Source organism: Eulemur rufifrons, chromosome 28, assembly GCF_041146395.1.
Source record: "Eulemur rufifrons isolate Redbay chromosome 28, OSU_ERuf_1, whole genome shotgun sequence".
NCBI lineage: Eukaryota > Metazoa > Chordata > Mammalia > Primates > Lemuridae > Eulemur > Eulemur rufifrons.
In genome coordinates this window covers 12,730,863-12,746,318 of record NC_091010.1, presented here as the reverse complement: position 1 = coordinate 12,746,318, position 15,456 = coordinate 12,730,863, and the positions used below count along the sequence as shown (strand labels likewise).

At 53.2% G+C, this 15,456-nt stretch overlaps 1 protein-coding gene across 2 annotated transcripts in view; it reads left to right on the top strand.

The window, feature by feature from the left end:
* Positions 1–15,456, top strand: part of GRID1 (glutamate ionotropic receptor delta type subunit 1) — a 680,971-nt gene that overhangs the window by 148,129 nt on the left and 517,386 nt on the right. For both annotated transcript variants that reach the window (XM_069460227.1, XM_069460228.1), the window contains exon 3: positions 1,022–1,306. In XM_069460227.1, coding sequence (XP_069316328.1) covers positions 1,022–1,306 — 285 coding nt within the window. The remainder of the gene's footprint in view (positions 1–1,021; positions 1,307–15,456) is intronic.

Sequence of the window (15,456 nt, the reverse complement as noted above, 5' to 3'; positions counted from 1 at the left end):
GCAGATGGCCGGCTGCCATTCACAGGCTGTGTTTTGAAGCTGCATCTGCTTCCCCACATTCCTGCCATCACAGAAGCCATTAGCAAGAAATGTTTGCCTCCAAACTGGTGCGGTGGGTTGCGGCGCTGGGAGGGGCATCTCTCTGTTAACCGGTGTGATGCCCCAAGAAGGCGTGGGTGGGTGGCTAAAAGGGGCGCCCCTCGTGGTCACGGGAGGACTTCCCAAGATGAGCCCCTTGGCGCGTCAACCCTACACACGGCCGTGGCGCCTTTGTCGTGCTCCTCCTCTGCACCCAGGTGACCGCTCGAGCGGCGGGAGCATCCTCCTCTGTTACTGTCAAGTGGCTTTTCAATAATCCTGGGCTTCTGGGACAGCTGCCTCATCTGAGGTTTGACCCAGAATTTTTATGATATGAATCAAGTGGACTTGGCCAGAAGACCTAGGGTTTCTGCCTTTGTTTTTTTTCTTGCCTACAACCTGTGTCCTCTAGGGTAAGTGTCTCCCTGACTTTCTGGTGTCATTTGGTCCCTTCATCCCCAATCAGTTCAGTTCAGCCAACTATCGTGGAGCACGAGGCATATTCTCCACCCCAGGGTAGGCCACGCAGGGAATAGATCAGCACGATACATTTTTGGCCCATAAACAGCTCCCAGTTCCAGGTGGGAAACAGGATGGCCAATTTCACAGCTCTGTTGGGGGGGTGGGTCAGGCAGACTTGGGATGGATCCCCCTTTTGCCGTCCCTCCTGGAGTAGCCTGGGGCAAATGATTCTGCCCCTTCCGACCTCCATTTTGTCACCTGTTAAATGGGCACAGAAATGTCTGGCCTGCATTTTCACCAAGGATATCAGTGAGGCTGTGCCCCTGAGAGCAGCTGGCCTCGCCGGGGCGGGGTTCTTGGTCCCTGAAGGGAGGGAGGTTTCAGGTGGCACCAGGGTCAGGTGCTGGGCGTGGGCCACGCGAGTGGAAGCTGGCGCAGCATCGCCCGATGCTGACCCATCTCTCTCTCCCCTCTCTTCCAGCCTGTGATCTCATGACCCAGGGGATTTTGGCCTTGGTCACGTCCACCGGCTGTGCATCCGCCAACGCCCTGCAGTCCCTCACGGACGCCATGCACATCCCCCACCTCTTTGTCCAGCGCAACCCGGGAGGGTCACCGCGCACCGCCTGCCACCTGAACCCCAGCCCCGATGGCGAGGCCTACACGCTGGCCTCGAGACCACCAGTCCGCCTCAACGACGTCATGCTCAGGCTGGTGACAGAGCTCCGCTGGCAGAAGTTCGTCATGTTCTATGACAGCGAGTATGGTGAGTGGGTGGGCGGGTGGAGGGGACCGGCCAGGGGTGGGGAGGCCCAAGAGTGGCTGGGGCCGTGGCGGGCGGCAGGTGGGCAGAGCTGAGTGGGCCTCGGGGTGGTAGGGCCCGGCTTGAGCCTCAGGGGCGGGGGGAGCTGCAAAACGGATCCACAGACAGGCACCAAAGTTGCCTAGCAACCACCTTATCATGACAGCTGAAGTTTGAGTCATTGTAGAGGTTTCGATAAAATATTAATAAACTGCTGGCAGGGATGTGAAGGGCGCTTGCTGGCGGTGGTGGAGGCCGGCCAGCACGGCCCTCCCGGAGGCCTCCGCTCCGGCGGCTGCCCTTCACCCTGGACGGTCGCCGGCCTTCTCTGCCCTGGCCCCATCGCCGGATCTGCCCTGGGCTTCAGGGTCGCAGGCTGGGCAAAGGTCAGGGCGAGGGAGGGCGTGGGGACGCTGAGCATGGCTTCTTTGAAGACCTCTCCTAAGAAGAAAATCATAATTTGCTTGTTAGGAAACCTCAAAAATGGGCTTTGGAGGAATGGCTTCAGGTTTTCTTATGGCTGCTCTGTAAAAACAGACCCAGTCCTGAGATGAAATGGTGTCCTTGTTTTGTGCTTTTTGGAAAAAAAATTTTAAAAAACATTCTGAGAAAAGTTAGACTCACGTGCAATTGTAAGAAAGAATACGGGCAGATCCCGCGTGCCCAGGTTCCCCAGTGGTAAGATCCTGTGTGACCGCAGTGCAGAGTCACAAGCAGGAGCCTTGTCCGTGTGTCACCTGCTCCCATGCACCACGCTGCCGTGCAGATCTGCTCCTGTGCAGTGTTATCACGTGTGTGGGCTCCTGGGACCACCGGTCAGGATGCGGACACTCCCTCACAAGGACCCGGCCCACCCCCCAGCGTGTGTTAGAGGGTGTGGGGCACGCGTGAGAGTTGGCAGCCCCGTGGCCAGGGCCAGGATGGAATGGGCGGACCTTCAAAAGTTCCATTTTTGTCTCTTGGTGAAATAATTCCTTTGCCAAGAATGTAACTAAGAAAAGAAATCAGCATATGTTTGCATTTGCCTAAATACTCTGCTGCTCTAAGACCGGAATGTTGTCCTCAGCTCTTGAGCAAATATGCTATTTGGAGTCTTCCAGGAAGAATTGAAAGAGCAAACAGTCACAGTGCTGAAATAATGATGAGGTGGTGACGGGGACAAGGGTGGCCCGAGGCTCTGGAGAGCTGAAACTGGACTCCGTCCTAGACCTGGCCTCTCCCTCCGACCCTCCCACCCCTGCTCGGTCCCTGGCCCCTGGGGAGGAGTTGAAGACCTTGTAACAGCCCTGAGGTGTGCACAGGCATCTCTTAGGGGCCAGGCCTTCCCCTGAGACCCCCCTGGGCTGCAGGCTCAACCCCAAAGTCCAGTCTGCTTTGAGGCTGGGCCCTGTGGGGACGGGTGGACATGTTCAGGGCTGGGGATACAGTGGTCCAGTGTGCCCAGGCCCTTCCCACCCCACTTCTCCCCTGTGCTCTGGCCTGCAGACATAGTTCTCCCCAGGGCCTGGGAGGGGCCTTGGTGGGAGCCTTGGCCACTGGGGGGGTAGATGATCCGCTCTCCAGCCTGCCCACCACGTCTGGGCTCCTGCGATTCCTGCAGACGAATGAGGCCTGGTGACACTTGCCCAAACCCAGTGTTTTCTCATTGCACCCCTTTTCCCCACTCCGCTCAAGAAGCAATTCCTCAAAGAAGGTCATCCCTGAACCCCACCTGTCCTACAGAGCTGGTACCATGGTTACACCCTCTCACAGACACGCTTCTGCCCTCACCTCTTGGCTAGTCCTAACACTCACGAGGGCTGGTTCTCGATGAACACTGGACTCCCAGGCCAGGCAGTAAGCTCCAGGAAAGGGGCTCTGTGCTTTTCCCTGCCGCACAGTGTAGCCCCTCAAGAAATAGTCACCATGTGAATGAACATGGATGACATGGAGTTTTCAAACAATTTTGCACAAGACAAAGGAGAAATGGGGGAAAGACAGGGTACCTGATAGCCTGACCCCTGAGTCCGAGTTGGGGTGGTGGGCTGGGAGACAGACATTTCATTCTGCAGACACCCTCCCCCGCCACTCCTCTCTCTCCTACTCAGAACCTCCAACCAGAATGAAACGTGTGCCCCCTCTTTTCTGATGGGCACCTTTGCTACCTTGGGTGGGTTGAAGTTGGTTTCTAATCGGACTGCCTTTTTTCAGTAATTCCATAACGATGCAGGGGGACCAGTAGCTTTCATCCGGTGGGCCGCTGTGGGTGTTTGGTGAGGCTTCCCTAGGTACAGTGTGGGAAGGATTCTGAGGCTGTATGTGGGCTCAGCAAGAGAAGACACCACGGTCACTCCATGAGGCTTCCGTGGCGGAAGCGGGAGCCTGTCGGAGATCTGCAGGTTGGTGGATGCTGACCTGGGAGGTGGAGGTGAGTGGGGCACCTTGGAGCTGCCAGCCGCAGTCGGAAGACTGGCAGAGCCTGGGCACCCACGGCGCTGTCCAGGGTGCTGACCCATTGGCTTCCAGCTTTCTGGAGGCCAGAGAGCTCTTTCATTGGATTGTGCAGGACCTCCCACCTTTGCCTGCCCTGGTCGTTGGCCTCCTGATTTGACAACATTTGAGGCTGGGTTTCTGCCCCTACACTTTCTCTGTAAAACTGTAGCTACCCCAACACCCACTGCTCGACCCCACTTTTCCCCTCACACACAGCCCAGCCTCTGGCCCGCTTTCCAGCACAGCTCGTGTTAGGTGAGCCAAGGCAGTTGCAGCCTACATGCCGTTCGGTGCAGCACATCTGGCCCTTAGAATGCTGGCACAGGCCTGTCCCAGCAGCACTCGGGGGTGAATGTACATTGCCCAGACGGCCAAGACAAACCGTGCCTCCTGACCTCCTCAGGGCCCCTCCTCCACCCCAAGCACTGCAGCGCTGGCTGCAGATGAGCCCAATTAACAAGCAAATTGAGTGTAAGGACTGTTTCATTTCTTCCAAAGTCAAACAGAAGTGGGTTAGGGACATAGTGACTCTTTGATGCTGATCTGCAAGTATGTTTACACATGTTATTTCATGCTGGCCACCCAACAACACTCTGAGGGGGGATTATTGCTGTGTTTTACAGATGAGCAAAATGAGGCTGGGAGAAGTTCTTTTTGACTTTCAGAACTGTGCATTCAAGGCATCATCTTACTTCTGTAATTTGGGGCTTGCTAGGCTCTAACTTTTCTCTCCTGATGCCGAGAAGGAGGGAGGGGTGGTCTGGAAGGGACTCAGCAGGCCCTAGGCTGGTGCAGTCAGTTGCTTTAGTGAACATGGTACGTAGGGTCCCACCTTTGCAGGGCGAGGCCTGATTCTTCCTCATTTGCCCATCAGCTTCTCTTTGAACCCGGGAGTGTCCTGGCCCAGGTGGAGCCTGGGCACTGTGCATGCAGGTCGGGAGGTGGAGATCAGAGACAGAATTTGGCGGAGGGGTGAGAGAGGAGTTGGGGTGTGTGTGGTTTACAAAATGTGAGATGTGCCATTTGGTAAAATTCCATTGAAAATACTTGTATGCTTGTTGTGACAGCGAAAGGAAATGAAAGAGAAACTGACATTTTTGGAGAGAAAATTTGTAAGATTAAAATACCAAAAGTTTGGATCAAACAGAACAGAGAACTTTCTGACTTGCCACTTCGAATGCTGGGATATTCGTGTGTGTGTGTGTGTGTGTGTGTGTGTGTGTGTGTGGTGGGGGTGGTGCTGGTAGCTGTAGCCACGATTTCCCGCTACTGAATCAATTTGGATGAGGGTTGTAATTACGATGGGATCTTAGATATGTTTGACTCATTCATTCAACAGATACTCACTGAGTCCCTCCTGGGTGCCATGTATTTTGCTACGCACTCATTTTAGGCGAAGACACAGACGGGTGAAGTAGCTTGGCTCATGTTGCACAGGGCTGGGACTGGAAGCCAGGACCCGGGCGCTCTTCCCTCCCCGGCATCTCCAGGGTGTGGTGGACCCCTCTGAGCCTCTGGGCCAGCTCGCAGGCCTGGAATGGGTTGGGAGCTGGGATTCTGCAGAAACAAAGTGTCAGGGCTCTGTATGAGTCAGTGCTATTTGTTCTAGTTTTAAAATTATTTTTTAAAAAATTCAAAGTTATACATGGTTACAATGTATATGTCCAATAAAGAGAATAAGAATAAAGCGAATGCTCATGAACCCACAATCAGTTTAAACAATATCAGGGAGCCCTTGTGTGCTTCACCCTGATTTTGTCCTCCCCTGGCAGGGGATGTAACCACTGTCCTGCATGCTAACCAGTCCCTTGCTTTCCTTGATAGTTTTATCATACTAGTATAGATTCTAAAATACACAATGTTTAGTTGGTATTTTTGTGAATCTTATATAACACTTCTGTATACTTCTGTGATTGCTTTTTTCACGCAGTATGAGGTTTTCAGGATGTGGGTAGGTATATTAATCATTTTTATTACTGTACAGTATGCCGTGATTGATTTATTCATTTTATTGTCAATGGACATTTGGGTTGTTTCCGGGTGTTTGCTATTACAGATAATGCAGATACGAACATTCTCATATTTTTTTGTTGGTGTTTGTGTGCAAGAGTTTTTGAGGGTCTGTTCTGAGGAGCAGAACTGCCGGACTCTTGGGTAGATGCACATTTCCCTTTATTAGGTGAGACCAAATTGTCTTCCAAAGCATCCCTACGGATTCACATTACCACCTGCAACACGGGAGAGTTCTCCAAGTCCCCCTAACCCCACCAACACTGTGTATTGCTTTCACTTTTAAGTTTCTAGTGTAAAATATTATTCTAGTCTGATTTTAATTTACCTTTTCTTGATGATAGATGAAGTGGAGCACCTTTTCATGTCTTTATGGGCTATTTTTGTTTTTTCTTCTATCAAACACCTGTTTGTAGTTATTTTTTTTTTTTTGCCCATTTTAAATTCGAGCCTTTTCTTTTGTAAGTTAAGTGTGGCAAATATCTTCTTTCAGCTAATTGCTTGTCTTAATGAACAGAAGTTCTTTATTGTATCGTTGTCAAATGTATTCATCTGTTTTATGATTAGCTCTTTCGCTTGTCTTATTTAAGAAGTCCTTCCCTACCCAAATGCCATAAAGATATTTTCCTGCTGAAACCTCCCTCTTTGCATGGGGAACAGATGTCATCCACCTGGCTGGGTGTCCACAGCTAGGCCCTGGCCTCAGCTGTGCCTGGGCCCTGCTGTGAGCCCACCTCTCCCTGCAGCTTGGCCTGACCTTCCTCCCACCCTGACACTACTCTGTTCCACCGTGCTTCTGGGGCCCCTCTTGTTCTTGGTGGTAACTGAAGCAGGCTCATGCTGATTCAGCACAGCCTGTGTCAGGGTGTAGGGAGGGCTTCCTGGAGGAGGTGATGTTTGAGCAGGTGCATAAAGGACAAGTAGGAGTTAGGCAAGCAAGGGGAACTGGGGGTGTGGGAAGAGTGTTCCAAGCAGAGGGAAGAGCTTGCTTCCCTCTTCCCAGAGGGAAGGCCTAGGGGCAAAGGAGAAGAGAAAGATCATATGGCTGAATTATGGGCAGTGGTTGGGGATGAGGCTGGAGAGATGGGTCGGAGCAGGCCTTAATGGCCTCATGGACGAGCTCAGAATCCCCAGGAGTCCCTGAGAGCCATACCTTGCCACCGTGGGTGGTGTCCTTAGGTCCTGTTCTCCATGCTCGGTCCAGAGATCTGAGGGCAGACAGAGGAGACGAGGTCTTCATGTCCAGAAGGCTCTTGCTCTTTCACCACCTCCTGTCCAGACTCACTGGCTGCAAACAAAAGAGAAGAAACTAACACATGCACAGGAGCCGTGATCTGACTGAGGACAAACCACAGGCCCAGAGTCCGAGCCAGAGGCAAAGCCTGAACTTCTCAGATGCCCCAGGCCTTGTGCCAGCGAGTGACAGCTGTCGTCTCTCTAGCCTGGCTCCGTGCTGGGCACCACATGAGAGTATTAGCTGTCCTACTCATGTCATCCCAACAGCAAGTCTGTGCAGTGGGCTTGTACCATCCCTGTGTTACGCAGGAGGAAATAGGCTCAAAGAAGTAAAGGGGTTTGCTCTAGGTCATATGGCCGGTGAGTGGGGCGCTGGCCAGGTCTGATTCCCAAAGCCTGGCTTCACAGCTCTGCTCGTGGCCTCATGGCAAAGCTGTGGGGAGCAAGCATCCCATGGGTAAAGTTTTTTCCTAATGTATCTTAAAGACTTACTGTGACATTGTTGGTAACAGCAGGAATTGATGAGAACCTAAATGTCCACCTTCAGCAAATTGGTTAAATATATTATAATGTGTACATTCAATAGAAAACGATAGTTCTTTATGCACTAAGAGGCAATAGTTCCAAAACGTGGTGCTGTCAGCTGACAATAGCAGAGTGAGGCAGCGGTGCGGGTGTTGCTCTGTGCAGAAGCCAGCTCACGTGCATGTGTCTCTGAGAGTACACACATGGTCACTATAAGGAAATTCCGTTTTAGGGAGGGACGCCTAGTGGCTTGGGACAGGGGTGGGAGATGTATTTTTCACTGCGTCATTTCTTGTGCCTTTTGAGTTTTGTATCAAGTGCAAAAAATAAGTGAATAAGAAAGCAAGCATGCTTGCCACCCCTCTCTCCCTACTCCTTACCACCCATGGTGACTTCTCTGAGCTTCAGCTTCCTCCTCCGTGGAACTGGGAGGATAATTTCTGCGCTGTAAGGGTAGCGCACCCAGCAGAGTGCCTGACACGTGGTAAGTGGTCCATACGATCACAGCGAACCATGTATGGGGACCAGGAGTGGAGAAACCAGCATTCTTTCCTCACAGCGGTGGGTGCGGGCACTAGGCAGCCTTGGTAGAGTCTTGGGGCAAGAGACTTGGCTGTTTTCCCCTCCACACTGGCTCAGGATAACCCCTGAGTTTAGTACTTAGGGGCATGGGCTCTGGAGCCGTCTTCTTGGGTTGAATCACAGCTCTGCTTCCATAACTGTGTGACATTGGGCAAGTCACTCAACCTCTCTGTGCAACAGTCTCCTCAGTTGTAAAATTGGGATAAGATAATCATCCTTGCCCGATGTGGTCAATGTCTGGATTAAATGAGTTAATACCTGTGAAGGGTATAGCCCAGTGCCTGGCACACACCAGCTGCTCAGGAACTGTGCCCAGCGGTGGCTCATTCTTTCTTGGCCTCCCAAGGGAGGCCTGATGAAGCTCAGTCCCGGCTTGCTCAGCAGCCCAGAATACAACTGTATCGTGGGCGTGTTCTTGGTGCTTGGGGAAGTGGAGAGAGCTCAGGGGTCAGCTCCGTCACCCGCGGGTGCACTCCATGCCCTATGGGTGGGGTTGAGCTGCCTGGGCCTCCCTGAGTCCTCCCTGCACAGTCACAGGTGGCCCTTTGAGCCCTTCTAACCTGGACAGCCCAACTGGGTTTCATAGCAAATGTCTGTCAGCTGTTGGACCTCACCCCCAGAGTCTTCCTGAAGTGAAACCCCCTGGAAGAAAGAGAATTATTGGACAATGTTATTTTAATCAGAGCTCCTTGCTGACGACGCCTCCTTCCCAGCCCCTGGCAAAGCAGGCCAGGCAACCGATCTCATTAATAACCCACTTCGTGTCATTATGGCATTAGTTTAAATCGAAGTAATAAATACTTTTTCCAGATGAAATGAGTAAATGAGTTTAATTGCTAGGAAACCTTCGGAAGAAGTTTGACAATAACTTTATCCGGATGAGCGTTTTGGGTTTTGTTCTTCAATCTAATTACAAAGTAACTGTACTTTGGGGCGCGTTAATTGTAGCGTGTGCTAGAAGATTAAGGCTCATTAATGCTGAAGTTCCCTCACCCTGCATCAGATTCCAGAGACGTGAGGAGACGCCTGTCGCGGGCGAGGATAAGGGACAGCAAAGCAGGGCTGCGCTGGCTCCCACACCTGCCCCTTCGAGTCGCTGGGTCCTGCGGGCGTCACGGGAGCGAGGGCTTGGCCAGACCCTCTGTGCTTTCCTCTTCCCGCCCCGCGCTGCAGTGCCCCTGCAGGACAGGGGTGGGCTCCCGTTGACATCCTCCTGCCAGACCCTCCCTCCCCAGGTCTCCTTGGCCCCACACACCCGAGGGAACAGGGAAGAGGTTGTGTTGTCAAATACCAGAATTCCAGGAAGGGTACCAATGAGATGTGGCTCCGAACTTCTGGAAGGACCATTGGTCCAAAGGGGACCCTGCCCCCACCTGTTTTTGCCTCTGCAGCTCCCTGCTGCTCTGTGAGCATGCTGGGCGCAGTCCTCCTCAGAGCTGTCGTGCCGGCTGTTCCCCTTGCCTGGGATGCTCTTCCTGCAGATTTCTACAAACTCCTTCCTCACCTGCAGGGCTTTGCTTCAGTTCTGCCCATCTCGGGAGGCCTTCCTTTACCATGTCGCTTAGAAATGGAACTCTGTTTCTTCTTGGCACCCCTTTCCCCCTTTTTGCTTTATTTTTTTTCCATTGAATTTATTCCCCTTTACTCAGTTTTTCCCCCTTTTATGTAAGTTCTACCATGGTGCGTTTACTCAGTGTTGGATGTCTGTCTTTAAACTGGAATGTGAGTTCCACGCAGACGGGCAGTTTTGTGTGCTTTGCTGGATGATGCTGGATCTTTAGCGTTTGGAACTGCACCGAAACCTAGTCAGTGCTCACTGAGTATTTGATGAGTGAATGACTTGGTATTTGGATGTTTCCTTGCACATTTATTCTCCCAGGAAGCAGTTGTTTCTTTATTTGCGATTTCTAATTACAACAGTAACACGTGCTTCCTGTGGAGTGGAGGGTGTACGAAGGCAGAGGCTGCCCTCCGTTTCCAGCAGAGAATTGGCTTGTTCAGCCTGCAGTGTTTCTGTCTACACCCTCCTCCTTGGCAAGCATGTAGGGTGTACCTGTGTACACCAGAGGTCAGGGCTTGATGGTAGTTTAGACGCACCCAGCTTCATGCAAGAATGAACATGAACTGCACGCGTATGTCACAGTGCGATGGCGCAGCGCCACTGGGTTTGGTAGGTGAGCCTGGCTTCTGTTGGAGCACTTGGTTCCATTCCTGACTCGGTCATTTTCTAACGTGCTTCTGGGCACACTGACAACTCCTTCTGATCCTTTGTTTTTCCATTTTGGTAGTAGGGGTAATAAAAACGCCTAACTCAGAGTGTTCTTGCGAGGCTGAAAAGGAATGAAATGAAATGATGGATGTGAGAGCAATTGCACTCCCCGCGGCCCGAGACCATTTCTCATTTCTCTCACTCCTCCTCAGTGCCCAGGACAACGTGTGATTGAGCTAAGCGCTGAGCAAACTGCCCTGGGAGTCCTGGAGCCTAGAGCCCCAGCTCTGTCCCTGGTGGCAGTGGGTTTTGAATGACAGCTGGGAGCAGGAGGGCTTCAGCAAGAGGAAACCCACGACACCAGCATGCGAGTAGCGCGGCGTGTTCGAGAGGGGAGGTTTGGGGAGGGTCGGCGGCTTATGGGCGTCAGCGACGGGGATGGAGGGCATTGGTGGAAAGGGGGCTGAGCCGTGTCGTGTAGACTCAGCTGTGTCTGGTAGGGTTTCCTTCTTCTGATGTGAGCCCTGTGCTGTGACATCCAGGCTTGTCCCACCGTGCAAACTCTCTCCTGTCCAGTAAGGGTGCTCAGGAAGGGACACCTGTCCTCTCGGGCTGCATTGCCCTGGAATGTTAAAAGGATGAAATTGCCTGTGCGTTGTGTGCCTAGCTGTCCCATGCAGGAAGCCTGATGGTTTTGATTTTGGTGGCATCTCCCCACCCGTATTTCCCCCTGGAGGCTCTGGGAGTGGTGACAAGGCCATTTAGAATGAGAAGTGAGGGTCGTGCCTAGACAGCATCTTCCATGCATGCAGCATTATGTCCCCTCTGCAGGCCTCTGTGTATCCAATTCTCTGCTGGAACTCTCCTCCGGCCCACCTGAGGGGCGGCTGTGGGTGCTCAGCTGCTGCCAGCTGCCCGGCCAGGGAGGAGGCTCCACCCGAGCCCGGCCACGCTGTCTTTTGACTCGACAGTGACCGTCATAGCAAGATGAGGGTTGCGCTGGAGGCCGTGCTGTGCAGTGCCCCCCATGGGAGCCGTGGAAGGGCCTGGAGGGCCTTTGTGAGCACCGGTGGCCAAGTCGAGTCCTGATGGGGTAAAGGAGGGCTGAGCAGAGGGGAGGGCAATGCGGAAGGTTCCAGAAGGGGCAGAGGAGCTGCCTTGTGTTCTAAGGGTAGTGGGAAAATGTGGAAAGGTAGCCCACTCTGCTTTCTTTGCTTTGTGATTTTTGCTTTGAAATTATTATTATCATATAGATAAGTAATACATGAATATCCTGTTGTTGAAAAAATTAAAACAACATAGACATTTACAGTGAGGAGCCCTCTCAGCCCCTCTTCTCCCTACCCCCCCCACCTTCCTCGCTCTTGGCTGTGCCACAATATGCACAGACATTCCCATTGCCATACGCGGGCTTTTCAGAAGCAGAAGTGGGACCGTGCCTTGTGCATTATATTGTGAGGTGCTTTTTACCAAGTGGGCTTTGGAGCTTTCTCTCCAGCGCCGCTTGGTTCTGCCTCGTTATCTTTACCTGCTGCATGACATTCGTGGGGTGGATGCCTGTGGGCTTTATTTACCTGTTTCCTGACTCGAGTGGTTTCTAGTTCTCTGCTGTTACACAGTGCTGTGGCGCACACCCTGGAATATACCTCTTGGAGCGTGGATCTGAGTACTTCCCTGGGGTGGGTTGCTGGAAAGCAGAGCTGCTGGGCTGCAGGGAAATCCGTGTTGTCACATTGGGAGGCTAGAGGATGGTGGTGAGATGCCAGTTACCAAAATAGGGTAGGAGGAGGGGAGGTGTTTGGAGAACAGACCCTGTTCTGGCCCCTGCTTGTTTCAGTGACTTGGAGGAAGAGAAATTCTTGGGTGCCATGTTGCTGAGAAGTGTGATTAGGCAGAAAGTCAGGGACAAAATCCAAAAACCAGAGAACCAGAGATGTAGTACGGGCCCTCCTAGGTCTGCAGCAGGTCTTGTGAGAAACGATTGGGGAATTGAGCTCCCTGCAGCTTGGTGGGAGTGAACATCCGAGGGAGGTGGGAATGGTCCCTGGGGTGTCCTGCCCCGAGGGACCACACCTCTCTGGTAGGATGGAGCCAAGCTGACCTGAGTTCAGAGGGGAGGGACCCTGAGGTCTCAGGAGGAGTTGCTGACTTGCCTGGGGCTGGGACGGGCTGATGTGAGCGGAGAGGTCGCATGACCAGGCCTAAGGGGGAGGTGGTACGTAGGACAGGGCTCAGTATGGGAAGGAACTTTCCAGGTGTCTGAGCTGGAAGGGGCTGCCTGCATCCCCCTAGGAAGCCCCTGGGTCACTGTGGCAGGAAGTGTCCTTGGCTGTGGCCCCCACACAAGCATCTTTGGCTGCATAGTCATTACTAGTCATTACGAACTAGGGGTCCTCCCGGCATAGTCTCCCTGGGCCTGTAGGCTTAGGTGCTGAGATTTGCTAATGGATCGTAAAGAGAATGATGTGCCCTGCATTGCTTCTCCCGAAGGAAGGGAATGAAACAGTTATTGTGTAGTTGTGTTGTGCCCGGCACAGCCACAGTCCTTTTCTCAGGCTCACGAGTAACTCGGCAAGGTAAGCATCTGCCACCAGCTCCGTAGGGAGCAGGCTTGGGGCAGGGCTCCAGCTGCAAGTGGCCGTTTAGATCTCAAGCCCTCCCTCTCCTGGCTGCCTGAGCTACAGGTGAGTGTGCTGCAGGCGCAGTGCCCTGGGCACGAGGAGGCAGGTGGGGGGCGGGGTAGGGCAGCAACCCGAGGGCCCCGAATCCTGAGATGCTGGAGCTGGATGAGGCTCTGGGGACCCAGAGGCATTTTTGGGTGGCCCGGCTGTCTCTTCTGTTCTCCCTGCATCCCATCCTCCTCCGGGGCTCGCCTGGCACCCACCCTCTGGCCCCGCGCACGAGCTGTTCTCACAGGGACATGCGCACAGCAGAGCCCTAGGCCTGGGGACTTGGGCTCTGGGAGGCTGCACCCTCAGCGTGGGGTTTTCAGGCTTTCGTTGCTGGAGACTCTCATGGCTCCGTGGAATTGCCACAAACATAGACATGAAAGTCACCTCTTGGCCCTCATCCCATCATTGGACTCTGCCTGTGCTCTGGGAAATTCCCACTTCGCTTTTTTAGTATTTTTATTGTGGAAAAAATACATATACAATACAAAATTTACCATCTTAACGGTTTTTAAGTAAAGAATTCAGTAGCGTTAAGTACATCCATATTGTTGTGTAACCACCACCATCCATCTCTAGAACTTTCTCATCTTCCCAAACTGACTCTCAGTGCCCCGTTCTTCCTGCTGTCCCTCATCAGCCACCACCCTCCTTTCTGTCCCCGTGGCTTTGACTATGCTGGGTGCCCGTAGGAGTGGAATCACACAGTGTTTGTCCTTTTGAGACTGGTTATTTCACTTAACGTAACGTCCTCAAGGCTCATCCAGCCGTGGCACGTGCCAGAACCTCCTTCCTTCAGCCGAATGCTCTTCCGCTGTACGGAGAGACCACATTTCGTCACACCGTTCATCTGCTGATGGACACTTGGGTTGCTTTCGTCTTTCGTCCCCTGGGTTTCTGAGGGTTGTAGGAGGGGTGTGCCCTTGCTCGGCAGTCTCTGTGTGTGTGTGTGTGTGTGTGCGCGCGCGCGTGTGCTGCAGGTCTGTGTGTGTGTGTATGAGGTGTGTATTTGCATGCTATCCCTTTTGGAAGACATCCGTTCGTTCTTCACTCTTCCATCAAAGTCACCTCCCTTAACTCACTGCCCTGCCCAGACCCCTCAATGGCTCCCCCTCTCTTTAGGATCGAATTCAGGTCCCTTTGTGTAGCACATGGGGCCTCTGAGGTCTGTCCCTCGCCTCCCTTCCTGGCCTTCTCTCTCATTACCCTCAAAACCCCTGTGTCCCAGCTACAGAGGATGTGTCAGCTGGGGCCCAGTCGGGGGAACCTGGCCCCCTTCAGGTGGTTCAGAGACGGGGACTTAACACGGGGAGCTGCTGGCAGGGGTGAGCAGAAATGCAAACAGTGGCAACAGCCCAGACTAACAACTGCAGGCACTGAAACCTCAGGGCTGGAGGGACAAATGGGAGAGATGGTCCCAGAGCCAGAACTGCCCATGGGAACTGGGACCTCCCAGAGTGGCCACCCTGAGGGGCCTGGGAGTGTGGGGGAGATCCAGCCATGGCCAGAGATAGCTGGGGCAGAGAGAGGGTGAAATACCTGGGTTCCCTCATCCCCTGTCCCCCCCAGTCTCCTGACGGTGCCTCTGACCCACCAGTTGCAACTACAAGGTCAAGGAGTCTGGGAAGGGAAGTTTTCTGAGGGGTGGTCGGCATGCTGTAGGCGAGGGCAGGGTGGATATGAGTGCAAACTGGCCACCTCCATGCAGGGACCCACCTTCCTGAATGTGTCCTGTCCCCACCCCACCACGTCTCCCCAGTCCTCCCCAGTGCCTCCTGCCTGAGCTAGTCATCCATCCCCAAGCCTCCTTCCAGTGTCTCCTTGACTTGGGCTCCCCTGGTCCCCCTGCCAGACAAGCTGTCCCTCCTCTGGGCTCCACAGCCCTCTGCATCTCACACTAGGTCACTGGACTGTAATTACTGACTTCCTTTTCTCATTCCCTCTGCGCAGTAAGCTCCTCCAGTGAAAATCCTGCTTTACTTGAGTTTGAACCCCTGGCACCAAAGGCCTGGCTTTGCACGTAACAGGCCTGAGCAGACGGTTATTGTGTGATTCAGCAAATAGGTTGCAGGTAACAGAAATAACAAGCCCAGAGATCTGGAGCTTTACATACACGCACACACATGCACACACACACACACACACGGCTGTTGTACGCACACTCACACATGCACGTACACCCACGCACACACGTGCGCATGGTTGTATGCACCTGCAAACACCTACACATCTCAGGTGCCTGTGGTAATTACAGTCAGAGGCTCAGATGAATGTAGTCTGTGGCCAGCTATGAATCTTGCTAACAGTCACTAAGGAAGATCAATCAACTTGCCTCCTTCCTTCTATGTCGGCACAAGGTTTTGCTGGAGGGCGTAGGGCAGCTCAAGGTGAAATTCTTCCTGTGGGCTTCC